At 46.3% G+C, this 12,606-nt stretch overlaps 1 protein-coding gene across 4 annotated transcripts in view; it reads left to right on the forward strand.

Annotated features, from left to right (window-relative positions):
- Positions 1-9,727: 9,727 nt before the first annotated feature.
- Positions 9,728-12,606, forward strand: part of SEPTIN11 (septin 11) — a 103,216-nt gene continuing 100,337 nt past the window's right edge. For all 4 annotated transcript variants that reach the window (XM_049790266.1, XM_049790267.1, XM_049790269.1 and 1 more), the window contains exon 1: positions 9,728-9,895. In XM_049790266.1, coding sequence (XP_049646223.1) covers positions 9,869-9,895 — 27 coding nt within the window. In that variant the 5' untranslated portion in view covers positions 9,728-9,868. The remainder of the gene's footprint in view (positions 9,896-12,606) is intronic.

The raw sequence follows: 12,606 nt of genomic DNA on the forward strand, positions 1-12,606 counted from the left end.
CAGAGCCAGGAGTAACCCCTGAGAACTGCCAGGTGTAACCCAAAAAACCAACCAAGGGGCTGGAGAGATAGCACAGTGGTAAGGTGTTTGCCTTAGACACAGAAGGACGGTAGTTCAAATCCCAACATCCCATTTGGTCCCCTGATCCTGCCAGGAGCGATTTCTGACCATAAAGTCAGGAGTAATCCCTGAGCGCTGCCGGATGTGACCCAAAAACCAAAAAAAAGAAAAGAAAAGAAAAGAAAAAGATATGATCTCTAGACCAACAGTATCAGAATAGCCGGGAGTGTGACCATAATCCTATTTTATAAAAGGAAAGAATGAGATTTGAGGCTAACTTGCTTGGTATCACAAAGCTACTTGTCAACTTGGAGTTGGGTGTTTTCCTTTCTCAGGGCTCCTGCCCTCCATCAACTCCAGATTATCTGCCCTTTCCATATCTGCAAATTATTGGGTCCTGAACCTTTGAGTCTTTACTATTCTGTAACGCATTAGTAATGACCTTCATGGGGAACCCTTTACTGTTCTGAGTAAATAGACCCTTCTGTGCTTTAAAATCCTATCACTGAAGGGATTAGTCTATGCTCAAAGGACTGGAGCGCACACAGGTTGTGCATGTGGGAGCCCTGAGTTTGACCCCTGACCCTGCTTCCCCCTAGGTACCATATCACCCCGGGAACAATCCTGATCACTTCGGTGTATCTGTATCCTTGATTCCACCCCCCAACCAAATAACAACCAATACCAAACAAACCCCAACAAAATCTACATCCCCAAGACCAGTAATTTTTTTTTGTTTGTTTGATATTGAGCCATACCTGGCAGTACTTAGAGCTTACTTGGGATTCTTTGCTCATTGATCGATCACCACTGGCGGGGCCTGTGAAACCATATGGTGTACTGGGGCTGGAATCTGAGTTGGCCATGTGCAAGGCAAGTGTCCTATTAAGTATAGATGCTATTGCTCTGGTCTCAATTCCCCTGTCATTTCTTTCTTTTGTTGTTTTATAGGATTTGGCTCATTTTTTCAAGTTATTTAAATATCTGTCCCTTATAAGACCATAGTTAAGAGTGAGAGAAGTTGTTGGAGATCTATCATCAGGCTTGTCTGTCTCAGTATCTGTCACTACGACACACATTATTGTTTTGAGATATGGTTACTTCCACATATGTAGGAAGAGAACTGAATGGGCTGGAGCAAAAGCCTGGAAATCTGAGGCTCCCTTCAATCCTAGCCCTGTCAAGTTACCTAAGTACCACTAGGTGCTTCTGGTGGCTCCCAGCACTGCTGGGCCTGAGCAGCACCTGAAATAAAAATTTTCATTTGTTTCAGATAGAAGCTTGGAATGATTGTGTGTGTGTGTAAAGTAATTTTACTTGGATATTTTCTTAGAGAAGTGTAAGGAGATGAGGAGCAAGTGTGAGCGAGAGGCAAAAAGAGAGAATTAAACCGAGTACAGAGCCAGAAGTAACCTCTGAATACCACCAAGTGTGCCCCCCAAAGGAGTTGTGGAAATTTGTTTGTTTGTTTGTTTGTTTTAGCTTTTGGGCCACCCTCAGCAGCGGTCAGCACCCTCAGCCTGAATCGGCACTCAGAAATCGCTCCTGGCAGGCTTGGGACACTATATGGGATGTCAGGCACTGAACCCTGCTTGGCCACACACAAGGCAAATGCCTTATCGCTGTGCTCTGACTCCCATGTGCGTTAGACTTCTAGTCAAGTCTGATGGAAAGGATTTGTGACAAAGACAAAGCATTTCTCTCCACTAAGGTTGGGTACTTCAGTTCTTAAGATTCATACCATGTGAGCATTAAATTCAACTAAAGCAAGTACATATTTGGGCTTTTTATTTTTGGCAAGGGGGTTTTGGCCACACCCAGTGACACTCAGCGGTTACTTCTGGCTATACACTCAGAAATCACTCCTGGCTTGGGGGACCACATGGGATGCCGGGGATTGAACCGCTGTCCTACCTAGGCTAGCACCAGCAAGGCAGACACCTTACCGCTTGTGCCACTGCTCCGGCCCCATATTTGGGTATTTAAATTTAGAATTCAACCTCATTCTAAGTGGCTGAGCAGATATATGGTTTTTCTGGTTTTTACTCCCATATAGATAGAAAGAAATGATTAAATATCATGTGCAACATTTTACAGTGAGTTAATGATGCTGAAGATTTGACTTGCTTGACCTGTTCGCTAAATGCACACTTCTTCCATTAACTCCTTTGTACATAATGTTGTGAAATGCTTAATAGATTTAACAGGTTGCATTATTATTATTATTATTATTATTATTATTATTATTATTATTATTTTGGTTTTTGGGTCACACCAAGCAGCGCTCAAGGGTTACTTCTGGGTCTATGCTCAGAAATTGCTCCTGGCAGGCTAGGGAGACCATATGGGATGCCGGGATTCAAATCACCATTGTTTAGCGTCTAAGGCAAATGCCCTACCACTGTGCTATCTCTCCGGACCCAACAGTTTGCATTTTTAAGTTTGATTTTTGGCATACCCAAAGATGCTTGTTTAGTGCTAGGTTAGAACTACACTCCAGTCTGCTGGGGTATTCTTCTTGCCTTCATATTAACATTTTAAAACTTTTTTCAAACATAAAAACAATTACAAATATGAAGTCACTGTGATTTATGTAGTTATTCATAGTTAAGTTTCAGGTGTACAAGGTGTCAACTTCCGCCCATCAATGTCCCCAGACTCTCTCCCCATTCCCAGCTTGCTTCATAGTCAGGCACACTTAAGTTTAATTGTTATGGTGCCTTTAGTGTTGTTGGCTCTGTAGTATATATACCATACCTCTATACATCGATGTGCTCAAGTCCCCCACTCCTATCCCTGTTATCTCCTGCTTGTCACTTCTTACTCCCTCCACCTTTGGTTCCTTTTCTTTCCTGTCGTTCTCACTTCTATAATCAAGGGTCAATGGTACCAGATTCTATTGTTTTTTTATTTTGTTATGGGGAGCCACACCAGTAGTAGTCTATACTTAAAAATCACTCCTGGCTGTGCTCAGGAGTCCATGTGTGGTGCTGGGGGTTGAATTCAGGTTAGTTGCATGCAAAGCAAGCACCCTACCCACTGTACTATCACTTTGGTCTAGAGATTGCTTACTTTTGTTTTTGAGCCAAGACAGGTGGTGCTCAAGGGTTACTCCTGGGGGAAACAGGATACTTCTGGAAGAAACCAGTTAGGATGCTGGAGTTCAAACACCTAGGTCATCTGTATGCAAGGTAGAGTCCATACTTACTGTACTATATCACTTACTCAGGCCTACCCAGGTTGCATTTTATTTATTTTTATTATTATTACTTTTGGGGGGGCACACTAAGCCTGCCAGTAGCAATTTCTAAATGCAGAGCCAGGAGTAACCTCTGAGCACTGCCAAGTGCTCTCACTCACTACCATTGTCATGGTAGTTGTCAGTGTAGTCATTTCTCCCATTGAACTCACCACTCTTTGTGGCAAGCTTCATATCATGGGCTGGACCTTTCAGCCCTCATCTCTATTGTCTCTGTGAATTATTGCAATAATGTTTTTTACTTTTCTTAAAACCCATAGATGAGAGAGACTATTCTATGTCTATCTCTCTCCTTCTGACTTATTTCACTCAGTATAATAAATTCCATGTCCATCCATGTATAGAAAAATGTCATGACCGCATCTCTTCTGACAGCTGCGTAGTATTTTATTGTGTATATGTACCAAAGTTCTTTAGCCACTTATCCGTTGTCGGGCATCTGGGTTATTTCCAGATTCTGCAATGTAAATAGCACTGCAATGAATATAGGTATGCAGAAGGCATTTTGTGTTGTTTTTGTGTTCTGAGGGTATATCCCTCGGAGTGGTATTACCGAATCGTATGGGAGTTCAATTTCCAGTTCTCTGAGGAATCTCGCATATTGCTTTCCATAAAGGCTGGACTAGAAGGCATTCCAACCAGCAGTGAATAAGAGTTCCTTTCTCCCCACATCCCTGCCAGCACTGATTGTTCTTATTCTTTGTGATGTGTGCCAGTCTCTGTGGTGTGAGATGGTACCTAATTATTGTTTTGGTTTCATCTCTCTGATTAATTATGTGAAACATTTTTTTTTTTGTGGTTTTTGGGTCACACCCGGCAGTGCTCAGGGATTATTCCTGGCTCCAGGCTCAGAAATTGTTCCTGGCAGGCACGGGGGGGGGGGGGGGACCATATGGGACGCCGGGATTTCAAACCGATGACCTCCTGCATGAAAGGCAAACGCCTTACCTCCCATGCTATCTCTCCGGCCCGTGAAACATTTTTTCATGTGTCTTTTGGCCATTTGTACTTCTTCATTGAGGAAGTGTCTGTTCATTTTTCCCCATTTTTTAATGGGGTTAGATTTTATTTTTCATGTTCTGTCAGTACCTTGTATACCTTAGATATTAGTCCCTTATCTGATGGGTATTGGGTGCTGATTGAATTTTTTAAAGAGAAAATCCTCTAGGACCCAGTATCTGAAGTTCTTAGATAAACTTGTCCTTATTTACTTATTTTTTTTATGTGTTTATACCCAGTGGTGCTTAAGATTTTTCTCTTTGGAATGCTCAGGGGACCATATGCCATTCCAAAATTAAAACAAACTCTGCAATTTGCAAGACAAGAACCTTAAACTTTGTTCTATTTCTCCACTGTAATGTGCTTATTTGGAATACATTGTTTACTTTCTACTATAATTGCATTCATGTGTTGGGATTTCAAGTTATAGGAAAATAGAAGAATAGGTCCAGGAGATTTGAATTTGAGCTGGCACTGAAGGCTCTTCCATTAGACATCAGAGAAAATAAAATCCAGAGAGAAGAGGCATATGAGTAAATAAAATCATACAAATCATATACTGTGAGTATAAAGTAGATTTAAAAGAAAAATGGGGTTGCAAGCAAATGTAATTTGCTGAGTATAAGTGAGGCTGGGCTTCTATAAGAACACAGTAAATGGGGCCAGAGATACAGCATGGAGGTAAGGCGTTTGCCTTGCATGCAGAAGGACAGTGGTTCGAATACTGGCATCCCATATGGTTGGCATCCCATATGGTCGCCGGAGCCTGCAGGGGAGAGGGGGATTTCTGAGCGTAGAGCCAGTAGTCAGCTCCTGGACGCTGCCGGGTGTGACCCAAAAACAAACAAACAAACAAAAAAAACCACAATAAACAATACTTACCTTTAGGCTCCCAAGAATGCTGTTAGAACTGTAACTGCACTAAATACTAAATTGATATGGAATTTATCTTGTTTTTATTTTTACCCCTTTGTGGGAGAATCAGTTGATCATTTTGAGTTTTTTTTTAAATGGGGAAGTTTTATGTTATTTGACAGAATTGTTTTGCTTGCAACAATAAGCTGAGGTTACAACTACAGTCTGAAATTGCCTGCTGGCTGTTATTATAATGGGTTCATCTCAATAAAATTCCCCTCTGAAATTTACCTTACTTTCTCATAAATCTGTAAGCACCACTATTTGGAGTTCATTCATTTTTTTTTTTTTTGGAGTTCATTCATTTTTACATTAAAACTTAGATAATGGGCCCGGAGAGATAGCACAGCGGCGTTTGCCTTGCAAGCAGCTGATCCAGGACCAAAGGTGGTTGGTTCAAATCCCGGTGTCCCATATGGTCCCCCGTGCCTGCCAGGAGCTATTTCTGAGTGAACAGCCAGGAGTAACCCCTGAGCACCGCCGGGTGTGACCCAAAAACCAAAAAAAAAAAAAAAAAAACCAAACTTAGATAGTACTGCTCTATTAAGTGTGAAGTGATCATGTTTAAACAATACTTGTTCTTATAGTTTGTTTTTATTTTGTTTTGTGTTTTATTTTTTATTCAAAGGCAAGCAATATTTTCTTCATCATAAATATTTGCAAATGAAATACTTTCTCTTTCCTAGGGCTTTGTATGTTCTGCATAATTATATATGCTGATGGCAATAGAGAGGTTAGATTTCAGTCCATAAGAAGTATGATTCTGGAAAATATAAAAATCACTTTAAAATAGTTTCAAATATTGGTGTCTTTCTTTTGGCAATTTGGTGAAAATTCACTTGAGAATCTTTTTTGTTTGTTTGTTTTTGGTTTTTGGTTTTTGGGTCATACCTGGCAGTGCTCAGGGGTTACTCCTGGCTATTTGCTCAGAAATAGCTCCTGGCAGGTACGGGGGACCATATGGGACACCGGGATTCGAACCAACCACCTTAGGTTCTGGATAGCTGCCTGCAAGGCAAACACCGCTGTGCTATCTCTCTGGCCCCTCACTTGAGAATCTTAAGATTCTCTTTTAACTTTGCTTTCGTTTTTAATTAACAAAAGGGTATGCTTGTGTATATGCATAGAAAACTAAATTTGTACAGAAGTTCTTTGAAAAGCAGTCTTAGTCAAGATGGACACATTTACAAATAAGTATATAATGTCAAAAAGATTTGAGAACAAATCTTTGGAAAAATCAAATGGTTAATCGAAATTTTTTGTTTTTGGACCACAGACACAAAAACATGTGTCCTATTTCAGAGGCGAGATGGCTCAATGGGAAGAGTGGATGCTTTGGGTTCAGGAGGCCAGGTTCAGTCCCTTGCACCTGGTGGAGAGTGAGTGAGGACAAAGCCAGGAAAAATTCTTAAAAAGCATGGGGTGTGATCCCAAATCAAAACCAAACTGACAAAATAGAACTGATTACCCTATCTCTGAAAAAACTCCAACAAAACCATAAAAAAATGTTCCATTTCTAGTATAGACACAATTCCAAAGGCAATTTAATCTCTTAGAGGACCTATGTGGAAGGAACTGTTATAAAAATTTTTTTAAAGATGAATAAATTAAAGCACAAAAATGTTAAATAACTTGGCTGTAGCCCTTATCCATCCTGATTGTGCTCCAAGGCCAATGGGTCCACACTCTTTATTTCCAGGACATTACCTGGCAATGGTGACACCCGGCATTGCTTGTTGGCAAGTGAGCTATGCCAGGGAATCACTCTCAGGGCCTTGCACATACCAGGCCTGTGTCCTATCACTCCAACTATTTCTCTGGTCCCAAAGCCAGGGTTTTTAATCTAGATATTCTGTCTGTAGAATGATATTTAAATAACTTCATAATGAGATCAGACTTTCTGAACTAGTTTTCCGTGGCAGAAAGTAATTAAATTGCATTTCATTAAATTCGTTTATGCTTATCAGGCAAGGGGAATTTAAGGAGTTGTTCCCAGTGAGTAAGAAGAAACACGCTAGCAGAAGCTGCATAAACTGTCTAAAAGAGTTTTCTAAAAGAGTTTTCTCAGATGAGACACTGACATGTGTTATTGGGGGGGGGGACACCTCTAGAGATCCCTAGGGAGCACTTCTTGCATTGCACCTCAATCAATGAGGTTCAGTGGGTGCAAAGCGTACTTCTAGCCCTCTGAACTATCTCATCTGGCTGCAATAAGGGATGTTTTCTTTTATTTGGGGGCCATACCTGGCTGTGCTTAGGGATCACTCTTTTTTTTTTTTTTTTTTTTTGTGGTTTTTGGGTCACACCCGGCAGTGCTCAGGGGTTTTTCCTGGCTCCATGCTCAGAAATTGCTCCTGGCATGCATGGGGGACCATATGGGACGCCGGGATTCGAACCGATGACCTTCTGCATGAAAGGTAAATGCCTTACCTCCATGCTATCTCTCCGGCCCAGGGATCACTCTTGGTGGTGATCAGAGAACTGTATGTGATGCTGGAGGTCAAACCCAGACCAGCTAGTTGCATAGCCAGCCATTTCCCCGCAGGCTTCTCTTCAACTCCAAGAAGGAATCTTAAGTTTTGGTGACCATCTACAAATGTAGGAAGTTCATATTCTAATTATTTACCCAGCGGTTTACAAAACTTTAAAAAAAAAACAAATAAAATAAAGCAAACTGAATTCTGCTCAGTGGTCTATCTAGTATATCACGGAATGGAGAATTTGGAATGCGCTTGACTTAGGGTTCGCAGCAGTGGCTCTGTCCGTTCATTAGGCTTCCTAGATCCTCCCTAAGGAAAAAGGAACAAAATGTCCACATTTTGTTCATATTTTATCCCCCCTTGGCTTGGCATCACACTCCTTCACGTGGTGGTCTGAACTCTTACTCTGCACTTAAAATTGCTGGATGTAAAACCGTGGTCTTGGTCCTCAAAAGATTTGACGTCTAAGGAGGCAGAAATCGGTAGAAACAAATGAGGCTTGCTCTTCGCACGTCCAGGGCCAATCCATAAACCGAAGCCGTCTCCTGTAAGGTCCCTTCACTATTTTGTACACTCATCCCTTGGAGCATCACCCTTTCTCCACCCGGTTCCCACCCCTTCACCTCCATTCCGCAGGAAATTTAGTCTGGGTGGCCTCGAGCTCTTAAGTCTCTGGCAGAACAAGCCAGTTTCGGACAGCGAAAGAGCCCGACCTGCATGCTGGGGTTCCTCAATCTTAGCCCATTGAGGCGCTCCCAACCTGGCTCCCCCCCCCCCCAGGCAGATAACGGGCAAGACTCCCAGAAACTTGGATGCTTCTCAGTCACCCCAGTCTAAAGAGACCATTTTGCCTTTCAATAAGTTGCCTCGAGAAGAAATCCCAGACCAGAGAGCTGTGCATTCACCGCCCTGTGCCCTAGTGCTTTTCATCCTACAGGTTCTATCTGTCCCACTTACAAAGGACGCTACTCCCAACGGCCCTTGGGTGGTTGGACACCCGTCCAACACACATACATTGCTCTAGGGGTATCTATGGTACCTCGGACACTCCTCCCTCCATCCCGCGCGCCACACGCAAGCAGCAGCAACGCCCCAATATCTGCGTGGATATCTCCTCTTCCTACCGCAGAGAGGAGTCGCCCTTTCCACGCGTGTGTCCCCCACTCCATAGACACCTGCTCCGCGTGGCTGCCACCGCCATCAGCGCGCGCGCGTTTCCACCGGGGGTCAACGGGTCGGTTTCCAAAGCTGCAATGAAAACCACTGGGTCCCCACGCGGGGGACTGGCGCGCTCCGGGCCACAGTGCTCCCAGCCTGCCCGTAGCTGCTGAAATCAATCCCCGACAGGGGCGTTCTTCTCTTTCTCTCTTAATTTTTTTCCCCTCTTTGTCCGCAGCAGCTACCACCGCAGCCTCTCTCCAGCCAGGGACTCGGACCCCGCTCCCCAAAGCAGGGAGGGAAACCTTGCAGCGGCCACGCGGAGCTCAGCCACGCACGCCCACCTTCTCTCTTCCAGCGGCCCGCACCCCATTTCCAGCGGTTCCTCCGAGTGGGGCGTGCCTGCCAGAGGGCTAACTTTCCTCGGGACTTGTGTGGCCTCGGGTTCCATTTTCACCCCTTATCTTTGCCGCCCCTTTAGCTGCCCACCTAGCCAAAAAAAAGCGTGGCGGGACCCGGGATCGGGACCTGGGCGCCCCGGCTTTTTCTTTTTCTTTTTCTTTTTTTTTAACTTGGACTCCAGCACACGGAGGAACTGACAGGGGGGTTGGCGGCCAGCGCCCAGTTCGGGGGCATCTCGGTGGACCTCGAGAGGGTCTTTTTCGGGACCCTGGCGGCCTCTGAGCAGGACAAGCCCTTCCTGCGGAGCCTATCCCCGAGCCCGAAATTGCCAACCGCGCTGGAACCCCAGCCCACGCGCCCGGGTTTGCAGGCTCATCCCCCTGCCCGGGGAAGCAGATGGAGACTTCCAGGCGGGTGGCCATGTTGCTGGCATAAAGCGAGAGGGGCGGCGGCGTGGGGGGAGCAGATGCTGCTGGCCGCGAGGGGAGCAGGGCGCCGGACGAGCTGAGCCGCGAGGGAGGCGCGGAGGAGGCGAGCGGGAGCCGGAGCAGAGGCGAGGTTGAGCGTGCGCACCCGGGGCGCAGCCGGAGCCGCGATGGCCGTGGCCGTGGGGAGACCGTCTGTGAGTGCCGGGGGGGGGTCCCCTGCTGCAAATGCACCTCGGGAGCGGGGTGGTCCTTGCTTCAAGCGGGCAGACTGGGGAGGGTGGGACCCGGGTGTGTGCGCGTGGATTTGGGCGCGCGTCTGGGGCTGAGCCGACCGCTGGGAACCCGGAGTCGCGGCCACTTGGCGATGCCACAGTGGAGCGCCCCCAGATGCGGGAGATGGGCAGATGCTGGACCCCGCTTCCATTTGCTCCCCCCAAAAGGAGTCTTCTGGTCTGCCTCCGTCTCCCCGATCGCCAGTTTTCCCTCGTGACAGGGAGAAAGGCGCTGGCTGGCTGGCTGGCTGCAGGGGGTTTTCCTCCAGGCTCCCCGCGCGCGCCCTTGAGCGCCCCGGGCATGGGAAGCGTTAGGCGGCGCGCCCCGGGTTTCTCGCTGGCCCAAAGGGGTCGGAAGAAAGGCGTGATGTTCCGTGAGGGCCTCGCCGGGCCATTCCGAAATCCCGAACACTCCGGGGCCCCCCACCAGGCTGCCCGGGGCCCTGCCCAGGATATGGACAAAAGCCCTGGGCGCGCGCGCGCAACACACACACACACACACACACACACACACACACACACACACACACACACACGCACACACACGCACACTTGCACACAAAGTTTTTCAAAGGCCTCCTGGTCGGGGTGGGCGTCTGGGCGCCCGGGGGCGGCGTGCTGGAGAGGATCGTCTGCGAGTGGGCGCGGGGAGAACCGTGCGCCCCACGGTTCCGGGGAACCCGGGAAGAGGAGGTGGGGGTGGGGTGGGAAAGGGCTTTTGCTCCCTTGGCTCGGGAGTCTGCGGGGCAGTTTAGGGGCCGCGAGGTCCCCTGGGGTGCTCGCCATCTCCTGGGACCCGGCGGGGACCCTGCGTGGCCCCGCGTGGCGCTGGGACAGCGCGGTCCGGCGAGGTCTCAGCATCCAGCGGCCAAAGGCCAAGAAGATGGGGTGGTGGCAGTCTTTCCCATCTAGTGAAAGGAACTCATCCCCGTGAGAAAGGCAGAGCTCCCTCTCCTTCCCCATTTCTTTGTGGGTGTTCCAGGCCCGCTCCCTCTCCTCCGCCCTCCGCTGGGGTTTGTTGAGAGGTGGGGGAGCATCCAGCGATGTTCTTCCCGCTCTCCCACCATCCTTTCTCTTTGACCTCTTCCCACTTCCCAACCGTACAGCTGCAGGTGGTGGTTGGATGATTTTTAAAAATTAGAGACGGAAGTCTTCCAGACCCAGAACCTGCAGAAATGCAAGCAGGTCCGAGTCTCCAACGCCTTCCCTGGAAACACACCTTTTGCCCTCTGCACCGCCCTGCCGGGGAAAGTTCGTGGAGGGCCTCCCGCGTGCTCTAATTCCGTTTGAAAGTGAGGCGGCTGCTGCCCCCATTTGGCTTCCAATAAGTTTTCTACCTTCAGAAAATGCACAGCGATCATTGTCGTGTAAATGAAGGTCTTTTAGGCATTTAGAACTTAATGGCAGACTCTTGAGAATTAAAGGTCTCAGGCACATAAATTGTGCGCCTGATAATTAGTGGTCCAAAGCTGTAGTTAAGAAGGAAATTTGTATGATCTCCAGATTGATCCCTTTCCTTTTCTCGTGTGGAATTTAAGATTCAAGTTTAACTGGCTAAATACTACACACACACACACACACACACACACACAAAATATATATATATATTATATATATAATATATATATATCAACAAGTTGTTTGTTTAGTAAAGTGTGAATTTATCTCTTTTGCCTTGTAAACTGAATCCAGATTGGGAAAAAAAAATTCCACTAGAATATCTCGGCAAGAGATAGTGCAGCAGGTACACAGCCACCTGGTTAGATCCCTGGCATCCCTTATGGTCCCCTGAGCCTGCCAGGAATCATTCTTCATTGGAGAGCCAGAAGTAACCTCTGATCACAGCTAGATGTGACCCCAAAATGAAAAGAAAAAGTCTTGTCTTCAATTTTAGACTTTGAACATTCTAGTGTGATATTTCGGGTAAATACCACATTTTTCCTAAAGAGAGAGAGAGAGAGAGAGAGAGAGAGAGAGAGAGAGAGAGAGAGAGAGAGAGAGAGAGAGAGAGAGAGAGAGAGAGAGTGTGTGAATCCTTACATGGTAGGTATAAATTTTTCTATCATTATAAAGTGGTTATACTTAGTTAACCTCAAAGCTAAATCCAGACTTTCATTAAAGGAGATTTGTTGTTGATTGGAAAACAAAAACTTTCTTTTAGTGGGAATGTTTATTTTATGTTGTTTTAATGTTGACCCCAGCTTCATTTTTCTGCTGATGGTCTGGGACTTGACTCTGAAAATCCTCCAAGCGCATCTGTTATTTGCCTTGTATGTGACTGGTGATTTCTCCCCTGGAGAATGTCCACATTTGGATGAGTTATTATGTTTTTACATCCTCGGGATCTGGATTCATGCTTTTATGGTGTGGAGTTCCTCAAAGTCTTCATATCTAGGAATTGAAAGGAACTTGAGCAATCATTTGTTTCAGCTTCCTTCCCAATGCAGAAATGTTTCTTCCTTCACTTATTTTGCTGGTGGGGGGAGGTTGGGGACTGGTAGAAGAGCCATACACAGTGGTTCTCAGGGCTCACTCCTGGGGTCTGCATTTGGGAATCACTTATGATGAGTTTCTGGGGACTATATAACGTACCAAGGATCAAACCCAGGTCAGACATTTTTTGTTTGTTTGTT

This window comes from Suncus etruscus, chromosome 16 (genome assembly GCF_024139225.1).
Source record: "Suncus etruscus isolate mSunEtr1 chromosome 16, mSunEtr1.pri.cur, whole genome shotgun sequence".
NCBI classification, from domain to species: Eukaryota; Metazoa; Chordata; class Mammalia; order Eulipotyphla; family Soricidae; genus Suncus; species Suncus etruscus.